A 24,598-nucleotide genomic window follows, 5' to 3' on the forward strand; every position below is an offset into this window, starting at 1 on the left:
AATTTACCGTTTTCCATTACAGTGCATTGTTGGGTACGTACAACAATATGGCTTGGCACACTGTTATGACACTGTGCCAGCTAAGTGCATTGAGGCAATTCATTTAGCCTCTTTCCATGCGTGTCCAGAGGTCTGTCCCTGTCCTCCTCAGTGAGTCCTATAGCCATGGCTCAGCCTCACGGTAGAGGGGAGGTAGTAGTTTTCCACATCGTGTTCCATTGTCTCCTGGTGGTACCATCTGCTGTTTTATCCTCTCTCTGCTCCATTCGGCTCTTCGAGTCTTCTGAATGATCCGCCGCCTGAGGGTGAGGGGTGTGTGTGCGCGTGTGTACGCGCATGTGTGTCCGTGCGTGTGTGCCGCGTGTACGACATGCCTCTGTTTGTGTGTAAGTCAGATCTCACTGATCAATGGAAGCCCCCAGTACAGAGTCAGAGCTGTGAAGTGTTTTCACTCTCCTTAGCCTTGTAAACCCAAAGAGAAGCTCCCCGTAGTATACTGCGCTTAAATAAAATGACCACGGTGGTGTGGTGTGATGYAGAAATATTACAATGATAATACAATAAATGTAACTGTATTTTTCTGGAGAGCTCAGAGTTTTTGCACATGACCTGTTTCACACATTGATTATGCCTGTTAGTTCAGTATCATATCTGAGAGAATTCTGGCCAAATGTATCTGCCTCATATTCTGTTTAACCCCTCATTCTCTGTTTGTGTGACRCTCTCTCTGTGATCCCCCCCCCCCCCCGAGTCTGTTGAGCCCAGTGACAGGCTCCAGATAGGGAATGTACCGTCTGAAGGCATTGGGTCACCCTGGTACAAATCAAGAATAATCCTCCACTTCTAACATGATGTGTGTCCATCTCCGCGCCTTGTAACTCTTACTCACTTATAACCTCTTGGGTGCTCGTCTCACCAAACACAGACAAACCCCTGTCTTTGTCAACTCTAAACTCTTTGAGTGAAGTTGACAAAGTGAGGTTACACTGTCATATAGTAACTCTCAGCCCTCTCTATATAAAATCTCCCCCCCCCCAGGAGTTTTAGGGCCGCATGTATCAAGTGTCTCAGAGTAGGACTGATGATTTTAGGATCAGTTTCACTTTTTAGATCACACTGAATAAGATGACATGGGGGGACCTGATCCTAGATCAGCACTCCTACTCTGAGACACTTCATACATCGGGCCCCTGATCTGCCCTATCTAGCAAAAAGGCAGTAACTGCTCATTTGGTTGAACATGAGTTAGTCATTTTTGATACATTAAATACATGCTTAATCGTGTGGACGAGTATCCTGCCTCTATTGTATTGTGTTTTGGAGAAAATGGGGGTCATGTTAAAATAAACTGCATAAAGTTAAATAAAAGCCAGTTTCACGCTAAGATCAGTTATTGCCTTTTTGCTTGGAAGGGCAGTGATCTCGTCCTCTGTTTATGCAGTATTGGAGTGGACCTCGCCCCATATGCAGCACCTCATTTTCCTGATAGTCAAGGTTGTTGTATCTTTATTGTCCAGGTACATCTTCAGTAACGATGAGAGGACAGCTGAACTGTACCCCTGCCAGGAGGATGAGTGGACCAGAATCACGTTCACTGACTACTCTGTCCCTCTGCCGGAACTGGCCAACTCCTGGCTACTGGTCTTCAGGTAGACAACACACACACATACTCACACAACACACGGACAAAGCACTGAATCATGTTATATATGAATGTTAACACCCCATGATCCTCCATTGTTAATGTTTTTTATGTGGTAGTAAAACGTCATTGTGAGTACTGTGTGCGTGTGTTCCAGAGAGGTGTTCTTGGTGCCTAAAGAAATGCTGCTCGTGGCTAAGGTCTACTCCCCAGTCTCCTCCTGTCTGCTCCACGTCATAGACAACAGCACAGGAGAAGAGCTACCCAGAGTCTTCCAGAGAGTAGAGCCCCACGTCTACAAACACAACCAGGTCTCAACATTAAACAAACCACTGTACATTCAACCTCTCACAAATACAAACGCAAACCGTATCTTATACTATACATAGAAACGCATATGTATGTGTATATAAAAAACAAGTCCGTTTTTTGTGTTTTACAGTGTAGGAATGTGGCGCTATGAGTGCGTTATTGTGCGAGTGCGGCACTATGATAGTACTGTATATGCAGTATATGTGTGTGGGTGTGCCATGTATTTTTGTGTGTGTGTGAGAAACTAAACCTCATGCCTCYTACCCACCTCCCTGTAGCGTGGATACACCTTTGTGGCGGAGGCCCACACCCCTGACACACCCCTCGTGGGGGCCAAGTGGAGGATGCGTCTGATTGGCTCATGTGYTCTTCCTGACCTGGCACGAGAGGCTCCACTCAACAACTTCTCTGTGAAGGAATTCAGGGATTACTACATTCCCAATGACAGGAACGTCATCTGCAGGTAGCATAGTAATGACAGGGTAAAACATACGTACTTAGGTTGGAAGGTGCCTAATTTAATTGTAATCAGTTATATGATTCATCAGGAATTCATAATTGCCTGTTGTCTATGTTTTGTGCTAATCACATATTGATTGAGGGCATAGTTTTTCCTGGTCAGATCACATTGTCAGGATAACCTTCCGACCCTACCAATAATAAACTCTGTATATTACGACAGGTATTCTGTGAAGGTGACCGCGGACCACGCCGGTACGGTCCAGTTCCAGACGTCCAAACCGGATGTCCACATCCGCCTCTCCGTCCTGGACCATGAGGAAGTGGTGGCTAGTAACACTGGGAAAGGCCACGTGGTCATCCCGGTATACCACTTCCAGCCTAGCAACCGTYAGTAGCATTGTTTTAAGGGCAGATGGAAGACAAAAAGTGCTTCTTAGAGGAGTCATTGTATTTTCAMATATTTCCTGTGTCACTTGCAATCATGATTGACAGGGTAGACATTATCTCYGTATGTTGTCGAACATGTCAAGGTATTCATTCTGTTCACAAAGTACTGTATTTAAATGACTGTGTCTGTCACAGTCATTTACTGTACGTATGTTTTTTTTCTATAAATAATGGGGCCACTGTGTGACATTAGATAAACATTTAAAAATGGTTTGAAAGTAAAATAAAAAGGATGTTTATGCAGTTCCACGTGGTTAGAAATAAAAGTTCATATATGCAAATTGGCCCATAACTCCACCTATACAACATCGTAGGCGAATGATATTGGCGCCGGAGGGGATGGCTGCGGTTTTACGGGTTCCTAATCAGCTGTGCTATTTTGMTAGTTTTTTRGCGTTGTTTGCAACTTAGTGTTTAGCTTTTTAGCTTATAAGGCAATAAGCAAACAAGAAAATTATCATCCAGAAATGGAGCTCCTAGTGGCCGGGGACTTTAATGCAGGCGAACTTAAATCCGTTGTACCTTATTTCTACCAGCATGTCACATGTGCAACCAGAGGAAAAAAAATCTAGGCCACCTTTACTCCACACACAGAGATGCATACAAAGCTCTCCCTCGCCCTCCATTTGGCAAATCTGACCATAATTCTATCCTCTTGATTCCTGCTTACAAGCAAAAACTAAAGCAGGAAGTACCAGTGACTCGCTCAATACGGAATTTATATTTACTTAAACATTCTAAAAAAACAAATGATATGACAATCAAATGATGGTAAATCAGCTTTTTAGTACTTACGTGGATTGTACTAAAATCTGTGCGTTATTAAAGGGACATTTATATTGAAGTTTTACAAAATATGCAAATTAACTYTACTTTTGCTAAAATACCAGGCTGTTTTGGTAATTTTTATTTCAGAAAACATTTATATGTCTTATGATGTTTTGATAAGAWTTAAGGTGATATTGTGCTATGATTGTTGCTTTTAAAATAGTTTCTTCTTGGGGTCAAAATGACCCCAGTTGGTGATCCATGTATGTAAAATATGTTGGTAGGATGAGGGTWAAAGMWGTCAAATGTTTTTGGTATTTGGTCCCATATTCCTTGCACACAATGACCTCATCAAGCTTGTGATTCTACYAACTTGTTGGAGGCATTTACAGCTTGTGTTGGTTGTGTTTCGGATAARGTTTTGTCCAATAAGAAGTGAATTGTGAATAATGTATTGTGTCGTTTTGGAGTCACTTTTATTGTAAGTAAGAATAGAAAATGTTTGAACATTTCTACATGATACTACCATGATTATGGATAATCATGAATGAATCGTGAATAYTGATGGGTGAGAAAGTTACAGAGGGACAAAGATCAAAATGCTTATCCCCCCTATTATTGGTAATGGTAAGAGGTTAGCATGCTTTGTTGTAMCCTCTGTAACTTTCAGAAACATCTCATCTACTCACTTAGAAAGACATTTCCTCCAGTCATCAACCCAAAACACAACCAAAACAAATACATCTAACGAGTTTGTAGAGTCACAAGCTTGATGTAGTCATTGGGGGGACAGGTAGCCTAGTGGTTAGAGCGTTGGGCCAGTAACCGAAAGGCTGTTAAAAATCTGTCGTTCTGCCCCGAACAAGGCAGTTAACCCACAGTTCCCCGGTAGGTTGTCATTGTAAATAAGAATTTGTTCCTAACTGAGTTGCCTAGTTAAATAAAGATTAAATTAAAATAAATTGCGTGGTGGGAATATAGGACCAACTACTTTCACTTTTGACTTCTTTGGTACYCTATAAGTGAAATTTGTCCAAATACTTTGGAAATCTTATGATATCTTCAAATGGAGGGACTAGATCTATAAAGCGCTTTCATTTCTAAATGGTAAATCAGATATTCATGGAAATAACCTCAAGTAAAAGGTGACATTCTGCACTGTCACTGCAAATGAAACAATTGATCTTGAATCCAAAATGCTGGAGTATAGAYCCACATTTAACATTTTAGCATCACTGTCCAAATACATACGTAGGGGAGGGTAAAGTATTCTGTTTATGTGAATGTATGATACTACCCATTTGTTGTCAGTGTAATGGTGACTGTGCATTTCCTGCTCAGATTCTGCAGTGCCAGCCATTCTCTCTCTCGGCCACACTGTGAACACCGCAGCGGCATCACGCCATGGTGATGTCTGTCTGTTTGTCAGCCTTTAAAAATGCCCTGGCTRTCTCGGATATACTGTCTTTGTCCATACAGCCAGCAGGCTTCTCAGTATATCGCGCAGACAGGAATAACCCCTCTGGGAAGAAGAAAGGCGGGGGGTGTATGTTTCATGATTAACCACTCATGGTGTGATTGTGTTAACATACAGAAACTCAGCATTCAACACCATAGTACCCTTCAAGCTCATCATTAAGCTRGGTGCCCTGGGTCTGAACACCGCCCTGTGCGACTGGGTCCTGGACTTCCTGACAGGCTGCCCCCAGGTTGTGAAGGTAGAAAACAACATCTCCACTTCGCTGATCCTCAACACTGGAGCCCCACAAGGGTGTGTGCTCAGCCTCCTCCTGTATTCCCTGTTCACCCGTGACTGCGTGGACATGCACACTTCCAACTCAATCATCAAGTTTGCAGACGACACAACAATAGTAGAACTGATTAACAACAATGATGAGACAGCCTACAGAGAGGAGGTGAGGGCCCTTGGAGTGTGGTGCCAGGAAAATAACCTCTCACTCAATGTCGACGAAACAAAGGAGCTGATCGTGGACTTCAGGAAACAGCAGAGGGAGCACTCCCCTATCCACATCAACGGGACTGCAGTGYAGCAGGTGGAAAGCTTCAAGTTCTTCGGCYTACACATCACTGACGTTCTGAAATGGTCCACCCACACAAACAGTGTGGTGAAGAAAGCGTAACAGTGCCTCTTCAACCTCAGGAAGCTGAAGAAATTTGGCTTGYCACCTAAAACCCTCACAAACTTTTACAGATGCACAATTGAGAGCATCCTGTCGTGCTGTATCACCGCCTGGTATGGCAACTGCACCGGCCGCAACTACAGGGCTCTCCAGAGGGTGGTGCGGTCTGCCCAACGCAACATCGGGGAAAACTACATTCCCTCCAGGWCACCTACAGCACCCGATGTCATATGAACGCCAAAAAGATCATCAAGGACAACAACCACCCGAGCCACTGTCTGTTCACCCCGCTATCATCTTGAAGGCAAGGTCAGTATAGATGCATCAAAGTTGAGACTGAAAAACAGCTTCTATCTCAAGGCCATCAGACTGTTAAATAGCCATCACTAAGTGGCTTCCAAGTGGTTACGTAACCCTGCATCTTAGAGGCTGCTGTCCCATATACGTAGACTTGAAATCACTGGCCACTTTTAATAATTGAACGCTAGTCACTTTAATAATGTTTACATATTTTTGCTTTAATCATCTCATGTATATACTGTATTCTATTCTACTGTAATTAGTCTATGCCACTCCGACATTGCTCATCCTAATGTTTATATATTCCTTAATTCCATTCTTTAACTTTTAGGTTGTGTGTATTGTTATGAATTGTTAGATATTACTGRACTGTTGGAGCTAYAAACACAAGCATTTCGCTACACCCGCAATAATATCTGCTAAACATGTGTATGTGACAAATATAATTTGATTTGAATCAATGAATTGTCTATCAGCCAGGCCTGCAGCCAACCTGTCAATCACAATCAGATCCAGTCCGGAAGGCACAACATTAATCAACAATGCTGTTTTCTGCTACTTAAACTTTACTGATGGGAGAGTAAACAACAATTGAGGGTGAATGTTCCCTGTAGGGTTGGGCAAGGGGATAAGAMTCTCTCAGAGTTGTGTCATTTGTTATTAGTGAGTTGGTCAGGGGACAAATGATTGAAAAGTGAAACTGAGGACTGAATATTCAATCTAACCTGCATATTAACATTTTAGTATGTYCACTGTAAAGGGGTTGCTGTGAATTTGACAGTAACAGTCATGCTCAGTGGAAAGTACAATTCTGTACGTCTACTGTATAATAAATACGGTATCAAAGCAAGTACTGTGTTATGACAAACCGTACAATACTGTAAAATAATCGGAATGAATTTATGAATGAATGGAGGTGTTTTGTATTTTACTGTAATTACAAGGGATTGGTGCAAGAAGCTTGGATGCTAGGTATAGTGTTTACACATTACTGCATGAACATTTGGTGTTTTATATGACTTGCACTTCTAGAGGCCTTAACAAAGGCATCCAAACTGGCGGTGACTACGGGGCAAAATGCTCAACCATTTAATGTTTAAGACTGGCAGCCACTCCAATCTGTCCCCTTTACATGTTAAATTGTAATTAAAATTCTTACAGCAACCTCACTCATGTGTATATCTAATATAGCCTCTTATAAGGCACGCCGCCACATATGTTAATGAGCCAGAAACAARAATACCATGCACCTACAAATGGTCAAAAGYTTTTTGGCGCTCCAAAGATACGGTACTGTACTGTTTTCAGTAGGGTGGAATTACAGTACCATTTGAAATACAGCAATTCTTTCCCTGCCCATGACATTTTCCCACAATGCACCATAATTTACAGTATATTGCAGTAAACCATTTCAGAGTACAATTTTTACTCTTAATAATACCCCAAATTACCATATAAATTACAGTTTTCCGGTAGTGTATAATACTGCGAAAGAACCAGGTCTACTCCCCTCAAAGGTAGGTGTGTCAAGTTTTGAGACTAAGACAAAACACAAGTCAAGATACTGCATAAGCATTTCGACTGGTTTGACCCGATTTGTTATTGCCACTAAAATACTCTGTCACTCAGACAGGCAAAAACCCTGACACTCCAAGACTGCTCTCTCAATCCTATGTTTCCTCTCACGTTCATCTGTCTGAAAGGTCTAAAGCAGTTTGCTGACATTTTTCTTTCTACTCTTATTTTGTTTTTGGGGAATTTCTATGAAAATCAATATTGTGTTTTGCGTGTCACAGCCGTCTCCTGCGGACCCCCCCAGGCGGATGGAAAGCAGAGCCAGGAAGAGGCCAGAGTGATAGGCTCTACCCAGGGAGGAGGGGGCCAGGAAGGCATGGCCATGGAGACTCCCCACCTGACCGACCAGACCCAGAACCAGCCTCACACCCAGACCCAGCCGCCCATGGAGACTATGGTATCACCGCTGACAGCTCACCTTTCAACCATCGCCCATATGAAAAATTCTGCTGTAACACACACACACACACAKACACTCTGGAGGYGGGGAAGTAGGAAGGAAAGGGTTGGATGTGGAGATACAGAAGTATTGGGGAGTTGTTTTGTTGTTATCGTTTGCTCTCTTATCTCTCTACCTATCAGGCAGGCTCTGATTTTGACGTGATTTATGAGTCGCGACTGAGTTTGCCGCCAGACCTCGCACAGACAGTATCGGAAAGTTTGGTTCACACACACTCAGTTACTGTTTATCTGAGTCACTGTGTACCCTTCAATGGACATCGCTCTCTTTGGGTGCAACCTCTCTTCAGAGGCAGATTATTGAGCATTCTCTCAACTCTGTTACATCAAACAACAGCAAAAACAACCCTGTAGCATCAATATTAATGAGCTACTAGCGAACCTCTTTTTAAAAAATTATTATTTAACCTTTATTTAACTAGGCGAGTCAGTTAAGAACAAATTCTTATTTACAATGACGGCCTACCCCACCCAAACCCGGACGACACTGGGCCAATTGTGCGCCGCCCTATGGGACTCCCAATCACGACCGGTTGTGATACAGCCTGGAATCGAACCGGGGTCTGTAATGACGCCTCTAGCACTGAGATGCAGCGCCACTCGAGAGCCCAACCTCTGATCAGATGGAGTGATGTTCAGGTACGACAGATCAGAATGAGGTATTGATCAGGATTATAGTGGCTTGGAGCCCCAGTCAATGATCAAGATGCTGGTGGCCCCTACACTAACATATTGATGCTCACTGGCAAACTGCTTTTACACCACTCTAAACAGCATACTGTTAGAACTATGTCATACATGTATCTAAATCATCACAAAGGAAAAACGAACTAAATGTGATATTTACTGTGTCTCTATCTCTGTGACTCAGTACATACTGTATCACTAACTGTGGCTTAGGTGCTGCTGATGTTTATCTGTGGTGGTTGTGTTGTTGTTATGATGTTTCTCTCTCGTCTCAGACCGAAATGCTATAACTGCTATAGCTATAATTGTTGACTGTATTCCCTGAATTTGAAGGTCGTGTGTATAGCGCAGGGCAGGCAGAGGTGTACTTGTTTGTGTGTGTTGTTGTTTATGTTGTTGATGACTGTTGTCTCTCGTTCTCTCAGGGCCATAGGTACATAGTGGTGGCGGAGGTGTTGCATAAGAGCTGGGCTCTCGACAACTCTCAGATGGCCTTCGTCCATACGCTCAGGGACCTGGAGAGGAACGAGATGAAAGGTACTCACACCAGCCACTCATAGATGCACAATCCCCTTCAGCAGGCCCCATAGAGAACACACCAGAAAATCACAAATGCGCAATACCCACAATCCTTCCACAGAGAGAGCCCAGCAGCAAATGAGAGGCTCAGAATTATAATATTCTCTTCTGCACAGACATTAAGAAAGGCCATCCASGTCCCACCGACAAATTTGTTTGTAATCTGCGGGAGTGAATGACATGAAGGGGGATATGACCTGTACTGTGTTCTTGAATTTTGTCCCAGACAAAAAAAAGAGTTTGAATCTTCTCCTCTGTCTCGGACAGTTACTCACTAGCCAGTGACACAGTTTGTCCACTCTGGTCACCTCACTTCACCCCATCTGTGGGCAGGAACACTKCTCTGCTGTCTGAAGCAATAGGCTAATATCCCAAAGAGATATTGGGGTTATTTTGGGTCAGGTTTCAACTTTACTTTAAAATATACTGACTATTTGGGTTGGAATCGTATTATTCATTCATATTGCAATTCAGATAATGCCCCCAATATGCACGAGGTTAGTAATTACATTTCCATATTACATATTGCATTTCAGAAGCCCCCGATCTTTTCCTCTGAATCCTGATCGGATGTTGCATCCCTGTGTTTGTTTTCCCGAGCGTATTTTGCATGTTGCATCTGAAATGTGCCAGATATYCAGCAGGCAGGCAGGTCTGTCTGTTCTCCCTGTGACTAGCCATGGAGCTTTAATCAAATCCCTAATGAAAGGCAGATGAATATAGCTGTGATTATTATTATTTGACCCTGCTGGTCATCTATGAACATTTGAAAATCTTGGCCATGTTCTGTTATAATCTCCACCCGGCACAGCCAGAAGAGGACTGGCCACCCCTCATAGCCTGGTTCCTCTCTATGTTTCTTCCTAGGTTTTGGCCTTTCTAGGGAGTTTTTCCTAGCCACCGTGCTTCTACACCTGCATTGCTTGCTGTTTGGGGTTTTAGGCTGGGTTTCTGTACAGCACTTTGTGACATCAGCTGATGTAAGAAGGGCTTTATAAATATATTTGATTGATTGATTGATTTAGCAAATCACTAGATGTGATTTGGGAGGCCCAGTGAACCCTCTGAATGAGGCAATAACCCTGTGTCATCACTTCTGCCTCCCAGATGACTTTGTATGCTGCACAAAGAAGAAACAAAAACTCCGAAAGGTTAACATTCTTACGGGATAAATMAATTGAGGGATTGATATTGGTGGGGTGAGGGGGAGGTGAGACTAGGTGAATGCAGTCAGATTTGCATGATTGCCTGAAGATAATTGTTTGCCTAATAATATTAGAATTCCTTTTTGTCTTCTCAATTTTGRAATCTGGAAAGTAACTCCTATACCCATTCAGTTTGCACAGCAGAAAATCAGGTTCACTCTGTATGCATGTGCGTGTGTGTCAGTGTCCATTGAGGCAGTCGTGAATTTTCATGCCTACCGCGGTATGTGTGTATTGATTCTAAAGGAAAAGAGAGTCCTATTTGTCTAATAGATATGACATAATGTTTTAAAGTGCTGGTCGCTAGTGTAAAAAACATGACTGGGTTACTGAGTTTTCTGTGTGTGCAGGGGTGTGTGTGTGCCCCCCCCTAGTTTTCCAATAAGCCAGTGAAACTGGGTCATGAAGTCAAATTAAGTTGGCTTCTTGCCCCCTGGTACCCTGGGAAATATCTTGGCAGCAGGAAAGTGAATTAATTTCGCCCAGTTTAACTCTGTGTCTCAGCGGTGTGGGAACAGCTCGTGGTTACGACATGCTCTCTTTGTAGCTGCTACTGGCCGTTGAAGCCCCTCAGCCAACACCTCAATACACTGAGAATGATAGCAGGTTCTTCATTGACTTGGTCCTGGTTAAATGACTAGGACATGGGCTGCTTGATGCATGTGATTGAAACATGACTGCTTGTTTACTTAAAGGAGGGCAAAGTTTATTTTCTCGTTAGGATACAGGTTGGATATAAGTGTACAGACCGATGACAAATAACTCTTCCACACTGTARATACAGTSCATTCAGAAAGTGTTCAYACCCCTTTTTCCACATTTAGTTACGTTACAGCCTTATTCTAAAATTGATKAAAGAAAATGTTTTCCTCATCAATCTACACACAATAACCCATAATGACAACGCAAAATCAGGTTTTTGGAARGTTTTGCAAATGTATTAAAAACAAATACCTTATTTACATAAGTATTCAGACCCTTTGCTATGAGACTCGAAATTGAGCTCGGGTGCATCCMGTTTTCATTGATCATCCTTGAGATGTTTCTACAACTTGTTTAGAGTCCACCTGTGGTAAATTCAATTGATTGGACATGATTTGGGAAGGCACATATTGGTCTATATAAGGTCCTACAGTTGACAGTGCATGWCAGAGCTAAAACCAAGCAACGGAAGGAAGAGCTCCGAGYCAGGATTGTGTCGAGGCACAGATCTGGGGAAGGGTACCAAAAAAGTAATGCAGAGTTGAAGGTCCCCAAGAACACAYTGGCCTCCARCATTCTTYAATGGAAGAAGTTTGAAACCACCAAGACTCTTCCTAGAGCTGGCCGACCGGCCAAACTGAGCAATCSGGGGAGAAGGGCTTTAGTCAGGGAGGTGACCAAGGACCCGATGGTCACTCTGACAGAACTCCAGAGTTTCTCTGTGGAAATGGGAGAACCTTCCAGAAGGACAACCATCTCTGCAGCACTCCACCTATCAAGCCTTTATGGTAGAGTTGCCAGACGGAAGCCACTCCTCAGTAAAAGGCACATGACAGCCCGCTTGGAGTTTGCCAAAAGGCACCTAAAGGACTCTCAGACCATGAGAAACAAGATTCTCTGGTCTGATGAAACCAAGATTATCCTTAGCCTGAATGCCAAGTGTCATGTCTGGAGGGAATCCCTATGGTGAAGCATGGTGGGGGCAGCATCATGCTGTGGTCATGTTTTTCAGCGGAACGGTTTGGGAGACTAGTCAGGATCGAGGGAAAGATGAACAGAGCAAAGTACAGAGAGGTTCTTGATGAAGCCTGCTCCAAGATCGCTCAGGACCTCAGACTGGGGTGAATGTTCACCTTCCAACAGGACAACCATCCTAAGCACACAGCCAAGACAACGCAGGAGTGGCTTGAGGACAAGTCTCTGAATGTCCTTGAGTGGCCCAGCCAGAGCCCAGACTTGAACCCAATCGAACATCTCTGGAAAGACCTGAAAATGGTTTTGCCGTCACGCTCCCCATCCAACCTGACAGAGCTTAAGAGGATCTGCAGAGAAGAATGGGAGAAACTCCTCAAATACAGGTGTGCCAACTTGTATTTTTATGAAAACATTTATTTAACCTTACTTTAACTAGGAAAGTCAGTTAAGAACAAAMKATTTTTTACAATGACGGTAGCGTCATACCCAAGAAGACTCAAGGCTGTAATCGCTGCCAAAGGTGCTACAACAAGGTACTGAGTAAAGGGTCTGAATATTCATGTTTTACACGTGTTATACATTTCTAAAACCTTTTTTTGCTTTGTCATTATGGGGTATTATGTGTAGATTGATAATGGGGGGAAAAAACAATTTAATCAATTTTAAAATAAGGCTGTAGCGTAACAAAATGTTGAAAAAGTCAAGGGTTCGTAATACTTTCCGAATGCACTGTAGTACAGGGCGATTTCCAAGCTAGGTCTGTGGCGCAGCACTGCTAGCCATTGCCATGGTTTCACTTCCTTGATATTATTGTCTGTGATATGTGAAAACAGCGGGGGGGTTTTACTGGATAGGGATGTTATTGGTAGTGTTGAGATGTGAACACAATGACTGGGTGTGGTGAGCATCATGCTCTGTAGCTATCAACCACTTCAGTACGTGTGGCAGATTGTCAATTAAAATGAGGGATTATCAYTCATTTCTATTGGAAAAGGGGGACTTGGAGAATAGCAGCAGTAGCGTTGCATTGACTTACAGTAGTAGTAGCCAACACTGTGCAACAGTGCCATCTAGCACGCACACTGTGTCCATGGACGCTTAATCTTCAGTCAATAGAGTGTGAACGGACTAATGCGAATGACTAAATTGGTCACAATACTTTTTGGATTAAAAACACAATTTTGCGTAATTTTAATGGCTGGATAATTGCTTTTCATTTAATGCCCCGRCAAGCAGAATTGGAAATGCACGCTGGTTGTTTTTCAGAGCAATTATGGTATTGCACAAATGGCGTTCCCTTGTGGAKATGTTGTTTGGAATGGCTTGATTGTTGCCATGTGTTGTGATTCCACTGTGTAAACAGCAGGAAGGCATCAGACCTTGACAGGAATACAGACCTAAACAAGTGAGATACACAATGCACAGATTACTCTACAGAATAACTCACAGAATACGTGCAGAATACTCGCACAGAATAATGCACAGAATACTCTCACATATAAACGTGCAGAATACTCTCACAGAATAATGCACAGAATACTCTCACATAAACGTGCAGAATACTCGCACAGAATAATGCACAGAATACTCTCACATAATAACGTGCAGAATACTCTCACAGAATAATGCACGATTACTCTCACAGAATAACTCACAGAATAAGTGCAGAATACTTCGCACAGAATAATGCACAGAAATACTCTCACATAATAACGTGCAGAATACTCTCACAGAATAATGCACAGAATACTCTCAAGAATAACGTGCAGAATACTCTCACAGAATAATGCACAGAATACTCTCACATAATCTCTAATCAAGACTAAAAAGTTTTAAAATACCAATGTATTTATAAGGCTTGGATTGCTGAATCCTTTTTTTGACATACTGTACAGTGCCTTACAAAAGTATTCATCCCCTTGGCGTTTTCCTATTTTGTTTCATTACAACCTGTAATTTAAATAGATTTTTTATTTGGATTTCATGTAATGGACATGAACAAAATAGTCCAAATTGGTGAAGTGAAAAGAAAATATAACTATAAAAAGAAAAAATAATAATAATAAAAACCTGAAAGTGGTGCGTGCATATGTATTCACCCCCTTTGCTATGACGCCCCTAAATAAGATCTGTGTGCCAACCAATTACCTTAATAAAGTCCACCTGTGTGCATCTAAGTGTCACAGTGATCTGTCACATGATCTCAGTATATATACACCTGTTCTGAAAGGCCCCAGAGTCTGCAACACCACTAAGCAAGGGGCACCACCAAGCAAGCGGCACCATGAAGACCAATGAGCTCTCCAAACATGTCAAGTTGTGGGGAAGTACAGATCAGGGTTGGGTTCTAAAAAATATCAGAAACTTTGAACATCCCACGGAGCACCATTAAATCCATTATTAAAAAATGGATAGAATATGGCACCACAACAAACCTGCCAAGAGAGGGCCGCACACCAAAACTCACAGACCAGGCAAGGAGGGCATTAATCAGAGAGGTAACAAAGAGACCAAAGATAACCCTGAAGGAGCTGCAAAGCTCCACAGCGGAGATTGGAGTATCTGTCCAAAGGACCACTTTAGGCCGTACACTCCACAGAGCTGCGAAAGGTGGATCTACAAAGAATTGACTTTGGGGGGGTGAATAGTTATGCACGCTCAAGTTTCTGTTTTTTTGTCTTATTTCTTGTATGTTTCAAAAAATGTTGCATCTTCAAAGTGGTAGGCATGTTGTGTAAATCAAATGATACAAACACCCCAACAAGTCTATTTTAATTACAGGTTGTAAGGCAATAAAATGGGAATGATGCCAAGGGAGGGTGAATACTTTCGCAAGCCACTGTATGTATTTGTAATAAGAGCTATACAAATACATTTGATTGATTTKATTTGATTGATAGGTTCATTTGATTGATAGGTTCAGTGCGTGTATCTGTCCTGCTACTGACCATCTGATCGTTGACCTCTTTTCTCATTGGTCCTTGGTCATAGTGCACGGGGAGAAGCATGAGGACCCGGCAACTCCGGTCAGTGGTGAAGCCCAGAGCAGCGAGGGCCAGAAGTCATCTACCCCCAAGGGCAGTCGCAAGGGCAAAGGTGACAAGGACAAGGACAAACCCCCAGCCAAGCCTGGCTCCAGGATGGAAACGGTAGGTAACACTACAAACTGACAGCTGACCACCACTGATTATTATACCCTACGCTGTTTACATAGACATTATAAAGCGAAATATGCACATTACTTGATAATAACCTAGTTGTTCCTTTAGCATTCAAAGTATTAGTTGTGCATCTACTAATTGGTTGTGTTACCTGTAGCTTTGGATAAAAGCCTCTGACTAACCTAATAAGTGTATTCTATTATCTCAATCCCTGTATTGGGTATAGAGTACCAGGCAAAAGTTTGGACACACCTACTTATTCCAGGGTTTTTCTTTGTTTTTACTATTTTCTACATTGTAGAATAATAGTGAAGAAACCAAAACTACGAAATAACACATGGAATTACGGAGTACCTAAAAAAAGTGTTAAACAAATCAAAATATATTTGAGATTCTTCAAAGTAGCCACCCATTGCCTTGATGAAAGCTTTGTACACTCTTGGCATTTTCTCAACCAGCATCATGAGGTAGTCACCTGGAATGCATTTCAATTAACAGGTGTGCCTTGTTAAAAGTTAATTTGTGGAATTTCTTTCCTTAATGCATTTGAGCCAATCAGTTGTGTTGTGACAAGGTAGGGTTGGTATGCAGAACATAGCCTTATGTGGTAAAAGACCAAGTCCATATTATGGCAAGAACAGCTCAAATGAGKAAAGAGAAACGACAGTCCATTACTTTAAGACATGAATGTCAGTCAATGCAGAACTTTTCTAGAACTCTGAAAGTTTCTTCAAGTGCAGTCGCAAAAACCATCAAGCGCTATTCTTTTATTTTTTTAATTTCACCTTTATTTAACCAGGTAGGCTAGTTGAGAACAAGTTCTCATTTACAACTGCCACCTGGGCAAGATAAAGCAAAGCAGTGCGACACAAACAACAACACAGACTTACACATGGAATATAGAAACATACAGTCAATAACACAATCGAAAAGTATATATACAGTGTGTGCAAATGAGGTAAGATAATAAATAGGCCATAGTGGTGAAGTAATTACAATTTAGCAATTAAACACTGGAGTGATAGATGTGCAGAAGATGAATGTGCAAGTAGAGATCCCGGAGTGCAAAGATCAAAAAGAAATTATGAAACTGGCTCTCCTGAGGACTGCCACAGGAAAGGAGGACCCAGAGTTATCTCTACTGCAGAGGTTAAGTTCATTATATTTACCATCCTCAGAAATTGCAGCCCAAATAAAGGCTTCACAGAGTTCAAGTAACAGACACATCTCAACAGCAACTGTTTAGAAGAGACTGCGTGAATCAGGCCTTCATGGTCGAATTGCAGCGAAGAAACCACTGCTAAAGGACACCAATAAGAGGAAGGGACTTGCTTGGGCCAAGAAACACCGGTAGACCGGTGGAGATCTGTCCTTTGGTCTGACGAGTCCAAATTTTTTAATTTTGGTTCCAACCTCTGTGTCTTTGTGAGACGCAGAGTAGATGAACGAATGATCTCCGCATGTGTGGTTCCCACTGTGATGGTGTGGGGCGCTGTGATTTATTTCGAATTCAAGGCACACTTAACAAGCATGGCTACCACAGCATTCTACAGCGATACGCCATCCCATCTGGTTTGCGCTTAGTGGGACTATTATTTGTTTTTAACATGACAATGACCCAACACACCTCCAGGCTGTGTAAGGGCTTTTTGACCAAGAAGGAGAGTGATGGAGTGCTGCATCAGATGACCAGGTCTCCACAATCACCCGACCTCAACCCATTGAGATGGTTTGGGATGAGTTGGACCGCAGAGTGGAGGAAAAGCAGCCAACAAGTGCTCAGCATATGTGGGAACTCCTTCAAGACTGTTGGAAAAGCATTCCAAGTGACGCTGGTTGAGAGGATGCCAAGAGTGTGCAAAGCTGTCATCAAGGCAAATGGTGGCTACTTTGAAGAATCTAAAATCTATTTTGATTTAACACTTGTTATTTCATTGTTTTGATATTTTCACTATTATTCTACAATGTAGAACATAGTAAAAATAAAGAAAAACCCTTGAATGAGTCGGTGTGTCCAAACTTTTGACTGTACTGTAAATCTCGATTTTCATTTAACCACATCGTAAGATTTAAAAAATCTTTTACATTTTTCCTCCTTTATTCTTTTTCTTCTTATTATACTATCTTGTTGTCCTATCTCTTATGAACCCCTTCTTTATTAATAAAACACAGGATCAACCAAACTTATATTGGATATTAAATATATATTTATTATTATATATAATACTTTTGACCCGTTTTTCTCCTCAATTTTCGTGAAATCCAATGGTATAGTCTTGTTCCATTGCTGCAACTCCTGTACGGACTCGGAGAGCCGAAGGTCGAGAGCCTTGCGTCCTCCGAAACATGACCCCGCCAAGCCGCAATGCTTCTTAACACAATGCTTGCTTAAGCCGAAGCCAGCCCCACCAATGTGTCGGAGGAAACACCATGGCGACCGAGGTCAGCGTGCATGCACCTGCCCGCCACAAGGAGTCGCTAAAGCGCGATTGGATAAGGACATGCCGGCCAAACCATTCCCTGAAACGGACGACGTAGGCCAATTGTGCACCGCCTTATGGGTCTCCCGGTTGCAGCCAGCTGCAACACACCCTGGGCACCCAGGTCTTAGTGAGGCCCCTTGTAACGGTTTCCTCCTCCTCTCATACGAAGAGGAGGAGTAGTGATTCGACCAAGGCGCACGGGTTGAATACATACAATGATTTATTTACAAGACGAAACTAAACACACGAAGAACACTTGATATATTACAAAACAACAAAACGATGTAGACAGACCTGGACAACGAACTACATGAAACACAAGAAAACACGAACAGGAAAATGACTACACAAAATGACGAACGCACAAAAAGTCCCGTATGGTGTAACATAGACACAGACACAGGAGACAACCACCCACAAACAAACCGTGTGTAAAACACCTACCTTAATGACTCTCAATCAGAGGAAATGAAAAACACCTGCCTAATTGAGACCATATTAGGTCACCCTTTAAACCAACATAGAAACAGAAAACATAGACTGCCCACCCAAACTCACATCCTGACCAACTAACACATACAAAACTAACAGAAAACAGGTCAGGAACGTGACATAACCCCCCCCTTAAGTGAACTCCGGGCGCACCAGCACAAAGTTTAGGGAGGGTCTGGGTGGCATCTGACCACGGTGGTGGCTCAGGCTCTTGGCGAGGTCCCCACCCACCATAGTCAATCCCAGCTTCTGTTTCCCCTACGACTGACACCCTCCTATTCCACCCACTTAATTTCCTGGTAACATCGAGACAAGGGCAGCACCGGATAAGTAGTTCAGGACAGAGAATTAGCACAGGACAGAGAGGTAGTCAGGATAGAGAGGTAGCTCAGGATAGAGGGGCAACTCCGGACTGAAAGGCAGCTCCGGACAGAGAGACAGCTCTGGACTGAGGGGCAGTTCTGGATTAATGGCCGCTTGGCTGAGGCAGCTCATGACTGCTGACGGCTCTGGCGCTCATAGCTGGCTGACGGCTCTGGACGCTCATGGCGCTGACGGCTCTGCACGTCAGGCTGGCTGACGCTCTCTGGACGTTCTTCTGGCTGGCTGACTCTCTGGACGCTCATGTGCTCGCTGGCGGCTCTGACATCCTGTCTTGGCGCTCTGCGTAGATCCGTCTCGTTTGCGGCTCTGGCAGATCCTGTCTGGTTGCGCGGCTCTGGCAGATCCTGTCTGGTTGGCGGCTCTGCATCTCTCTGTTGCAGATCTGTCTGGTTGGCGGCTCTGGCAGATCCTGTCTGTTGGGCTCTGCAGATCCTGTCTGGTTGGCGCTCTGGCAGATCCTGTCTGCGAATGGCTCTAGCGGCTCCTGACTGACTAACGGCTCTGACCGCTCGGACAGACGGGCGCTCCAATGGCTCGGGACAGACGGATGGCTCAGACGGGCTGGGAGACGGATGGCTCAGAGCGCTGGGAGACGGATGGCTCAGACGGCGGGAGACGGATGGCTCAGATGGCGCTGAGGAGACGGATGGCTCAGACGGCGCTGGGGAGACGGATGGCTCAAGGAACGGATGGCTCAGATGGCGCTGCGGAGACGGATGGCTCAGACTGATCCTGTCTAGCGGAAGGCTTTGGCTGCTCCTGTCTGGCGAAAGCTCTAGCGCTCCTGTCTCACGCGGAAGGCTCTAGCGGCCCTGTCTGGCGAAGCTCTGAGCTCATGGCAGACGGGCTTTGAAGCTCAATACAGACGGGCAGTTCATGCGCGCTTGGCAGACGGACAGTTCAGGCGCCGTTGGGCAGACGCAGACTCTGGCCGGCTGAGACGCACTGTAGGCCTGGTACGTGGGTGCCGGAACTGGAGCACCGGACTGGAGACACGCACTTCAAGCCTAGTGCGGGGAGCAGGGACAGCACACTGACCTCTCGAAGCGCACTATAGGCCTGTACGTTGTACCGGCACTGGTGCACCGGGCTGAGTGCACGCACATCAGGACGAGTAAGGGAGAAGAACAGTGTGTACAGGGCTCTGGAGACGCACAGTGGCTTATGCGTGGTGCCGGAACTGGAGGCACTGGGCTGGAGACACGCACCATAGGGAGAGTGCGTGGAGGAGGAACAGGCTCTGGAGACGCACTGGAAACCTGGTGGTAGTGTAGGCACTGGTGTACTGGGCTGGGGCGGGAGGTAGCGCCGGAAATACCGACCGTGCAAGCGTACTGGCTCCCTTGAGCATTGAGCCTGCCCAACCTTACCTGGTGAATGCTCCCCGTCGCCCGACCATGCGGGGAGTGAATAACCCGCACCGGGCTATGTAGGCGAACGGGGACACCATGCGTAAGGCTGGTGCCATGTAAGCCGCCCAAAGAGACGTACTGGTGGCCAGATATGTAGGCCGGCTTCATGACATCCGGCTCAATACTCAATCTAGCCCTACCAGTGCGGGGAGGTGGAATAACCCGCACCGGGCTATGCACACGTACAGGAGACACCGTGCGCTCTACTGCGTAACACGGTGTCTGCCCGTACTCCCGCTCTCCACGGTTAGCCTGGAAGTGGCGCAGGCTCCTACCTGCCCTTGGCCACTACCTCTTAGCCACCCCCCAATACATTTTTGGGTAGTACTCACGGGCTTTTCGGGCTTCCGTGCTAGACGCGTCCCCTCATAACGCCGGTTCCCTTCTCCGGTTGCCTCTGCCTCCTCAGTGCCTCCAGCTGTTCCATGGGAGGCGATCCCTTCCAGCCAGGATCTCCTCCCATGTTAGCAACCTTTACTGTCCAAACATCCTCCCATGTCCATTCCTCCTTCTTGCGTTGTCCCTTCCTCCGTTACACTGCTGCTTGGTTCTGGTTATTTGGTGTGGTGGTTCTGTAACGGTGTTCCTCCTCCTCTTTCATACGAAGCAGGATGGAGTAGTGATATCGACAAGTGCGCAGCGGGTTGTGAATACATAATGATTTATTTACAAGACGAACTAAACACACGAAGAACACTTGATATATTACAAAACAACAAAACGATGTAGACAGACCTGGACYACGAACTTACATGAAACACGAAGAAAACACGAACAGGAAAATGACTACACAAAATGACGAACGCACGAAACAGTCCCGTATGGTGTAACATAGACACAGACACAGGAGACAACCACCCACAAACAAACCGTGTGAAAACACCTACCTTAATATGACTCTCAATCAGAGGAAATGAAAAACACCTGCCTCTAATTGAGAGCCATATTAGGTCACCCTTTAAACCAACATAGAAACAGAAAACATAGACTGCCCACCCAAACTCACGTCCTGACCAACTAACACATACAAAACTAACAGAAAACAGGTCAGGAACGTGACACCCCTTGCACTGCGGTACAGTGCCTTCGACCGCTGCGCCACTCGGGAGGCAACCCTGTATTGTTTTAATAGACCTAACTACAGCTGTAGCTCTGACTATGCTCTGCTCCCTATGTAATTGCTTTTCTCCACTGTCTATTTGTCACAACCACGAAAGACAATGCCATTTGAAAGGCAGAATTCTCTGAAAGCGCTCTCCTTGACTAAATTTCAATTTTGACGTAGCCGTTGTTTTGCTGCACCGTTGATGCAGCACGAGCTGAAAGAGGGAGAGCGGATATGATTTTGTGAATAGATGAGCTGAGAAATGATCCCCATTATGTGCATGGATGAGATAGACAGGTGGATACATCATGACTTGGAGTTGTGTCTCTTCTCTCTTTATGCAAGACTGGCTGGCCATAGCGCCAAAAAGAAAGAGATTTTGGGAGATATCTGTAACCTCCCCTTGAAGCTTACGAAGGCTATTTGTGTATGTGTGTGTTTGGGTGTGTATTCACGTCCGTCTGTGTGTGTGTAGAGCCTGGATCAGTCGAAGCCTTACTGGACGCTGCGTGTGGTGAGTGACCAGTGTGATGCGGAGGTAATCGAGGTGAGGAAGGACACAGAGAGACTGGATGAAATCAGAGCTATGAAACAGGCCTGGGAGACCGCTGAGCCTGGCAGGTGTATCAAGGTAGAACAAACTCTATAGTGTCTCTCTCCTTTTTTTGTTTCTCTCTCTCATGACATGGTGATTGAGTATTAATCAATAGTAATAGATATGTAACAGTATTGAGGATGTTGTAATGTGTTTCAGGCCCTCCAGTCCAGACTACAGTTCATTAACAAACTCCTACGTGGGGCCAATGCACACACACCCACTGATGGGACAGAGAGTGGAGAGCCAGGTACCACACTCTGCAAACTCACCTACACATCTCTGAGTATTTCATTTTATGCAGTCTTTTGTAGAACAGTTGATGAAAGGAATGGTCACCTGTTATGAACAGTAGGTTTAGTGATGTGTCTTTTTCTGGTTCTCCTGCAGCTATCCACTCCCAGTCTCCTGATGCTCATATGAGTCCGTCCAATCAGGAGCTGGCTCTCCTCAGCCAACCAGATCCCTCCCAGCACCACTTACCTATGGACTACACCCCCTTCATCAGGTCTCTCACTCTCTCTCAGTATAATTCACTCTCCTCCATTCCTCCCTCCCCTCACTCTCTATCTCTCTCTCTCTCGCTCTCTCTCTCACTTTTTCACTCCTCTGCATTACTGCTTTTGGTGATATGTTTTTCCAGTTTGGTAAGAGGGAAAGGGGTCTGACCCATAGAGTACAATCCACTGAAGCCATTTAACCAGCTGTCCTGCCCTTTTCTCCCCTTCGTCTCCAGTCCCCTCTGTGACCCTAGTTTCATCTCTCAGTAACCCACAGTAATGTGATGTGTCCCCTCACCACCCCAGACAAGCCCAGTGTATAGGTCCCTCTTTGCAGGGTCTGGAGGTGATACACAGTCCTGGCTCATTTCCTGCTGTCACTGGACAAGCTGTTTTCATCTGCACCATGGCTCTCTGTTGTGRGTGCGATCAGTGTCTAATGCACCCTCACATGTTATCCTTCCTCGTCATAGATAATGGGTTATAATCAATGGAGTTTTTATGCAGCTGTTCTGTGGACTCTGTCATGAATAGAGAAACACATTTTATTGACCCGGAGTTACAGGGGTAGAAGGTGAGAGGGGGATAATTCCAGTCTGTAGCTTAGCCCTGGACACTATTACTCAGTGTGTTTGTTCAAAAACACTGTTTAATTTTCCTCTGCTGAAGGCAATAGTGGATAGAATGTCTTCCGTCTACTAGCTCTCCGTCCTTCAGAGGAGAGTTTGTGTCGTCGTGTGTGGTTGTGCTTGTGTGTGGTGTGTTGTGTGTGTGTGTGTGTGTGAGTATGTGTGTGTGTAATGTTGTGTTGTGGTGTGTGTGTGTTGTGTGTGTGTGTGTGTGTGTGTGTGTGTGTGTGTGTGCCCTGCACTACTCAGCAGCCCTCCCAGTCTCCATACATCAGCAGGTTTAGCCTCGCTAGCTTTTCTTTCTGGTCCTCTCTGGGGTTGCAACCCCAGCTTCCATTAGAGCTTTAAACAACAGCATGACAAGATTACACGCCTCTATTTAAGTGATAATGCCCTCGAAGCCGTTGTTTGGAGGATATATTGGCACGGCTGAACACAGTGCATTTGGAAAGTTTTCAGACCCATTGACTTTTTCCACATTTTGTTTTGTMGCAGCTTTATTCTAAAATGGATCAAGTAAATGTTTTCCCTCATCGGTCTACACACAATACCACATCATGACAAAGCAAAAACATATATCTTTTTTAAATTTGACAAATATATAAAAAAAATAAAAACATACCTTATTTACCTTAACCATACCTTAACATACCATACCAAGTATTCAGACTGTTTGCTATGAGACTGGAAGTTGAGCTCAGGTGCATCCTGTTTCCATTGATCATCTTGAGATGTTTCTACAACTTGATTGGAGTCCACCTGTGGTGAATTCAATTGATTGGACATGATTTGGAAAGGCACACACCTGTCTATATAAGGTCCCACAGTTGACAGTGCATGTCAGAGCTAAAACCAAGCCATGGAGCTCCGAGACAGGAGTGTGTCGAGGCACAAATTTGGGGAAGGGTACCCAAACATTTTGGCAGAATTGAAGGTCCCCAAGAACACAGTGGCCTCCATCATTCTTAAATGGAAGAACTTTGAAACCACCAAGACTCTTCCTAGAGCTGGCTGCCCGGCCAAACTGAGCAATTGGGGGAGAAGGGCCTTGGTCAGGGAGGTGACCAAAAACTCAATGGTCACTCTGAAAGAGTTCCTCTGTGGAAATGGGAGAACCTTCCAGAAGGACAACCATCTCTGCAGCACTCAACCAATCAGGCTTTTATGGTAGAATGGCCAGACGGAAGCCACTATATTGGCCAGACGGAAGCCACTATATTTATAAATTTTTAAACATAGCTGTAACGTAACAAAATGTGGAAAAACTCAAGGGGCCTGAATACTTTCCGAATGCACAGGCTTTGAGGGGATTATCACTTTTATACAACTGGTTACCAACATATTTAAATAATGCTTGACAAATTTTCATTAAACTTTATTTTGATTATTTGATTAATTTCATCCTTCCACGAGATGTAGTCCCGATACAAATCTAGGGTTGCTACCCAAGCCGGCTGGTCGTTCGTTCTATCAGTTCGGTTGTCAGAGACGTGACCCAGTCGTTCAGTCTTTTTGTTCTGTATCTATGGACGTGATGCAGTCGTTCATTCTAAATGTTCCATTGCCATACTGACTGGCAACGT

At 44.4% G+C, this 24,598-nt stretch overlaps 1 protein-coding gene across 1 annotated transcript in view; it reads left to right on the forward strand.

Annotated features, from left to right (window-relative positions):
* Nucleotides 1–24,598, forward strand: part of adgb (androglobin) — a 139,099-nt gene that overhangs the window by 110,347 nt on the left and 4,154 nt on the right. The window contains exons 26-35 of the mRNA XM_070435854.1: nucleotides 1,518–1,649; nucleotides 1,800–1,953; nucleotides 2,233–2,417; nucleotides 2,637–2,803; nucleotides 7,869–8,044; nucleotides 9,219–9,330; nucleotides 15,246–15,403; nucleotides 21,767–21,922; nucleotides 22,046–22,136; nucleotides 22,277–22,394. Coding sequence (XP_070291955.1) covers nucleotides 1,518–1,649; nucleotides 1,800–1,953; nucleotides 2,233–2,417; nucleotides 2,637–2,803; nucleotides 7,869–8,044; nucleotides 9,219–9,330; nucleotides 15,246–15,403; nucleotides 21,767–21,922; nucleotides 22,046–22,136; nucleotides 22,277–22,394 — 1,449 coding nt within the window. The remainder of the gene's footprint in view (nucleotides 1–1,517; nucleotides 1,650–1,799; nucleotides 1,954–2,232; nucleotides 2,418–2,636; nucleotides 2,804–7,868; nucleotides 8,045–9,218; nucleotides 9,331–15,245; nucleotides 15,404–21,766; nucleotides 21,923–22,045; nucleotides 22,137–22,276; nucleotides 22,395–24,598) is intronic.

This window comes from Salvelinus sp. IW2-2015, linkage group LG28, assembly GCF_002910315.2.
Source record: "Salvelinus sp. IW2-2015 linkage group LG28, ASM291031v2, whole genome shotgun sequence".
Lineage (NCBI taxonomy): Eukaryota > Metazoa > Chordata > Actinopteri > Salmoniformes > Salmonidae > Salvelinus > Salvelinus sp. IW2-2015.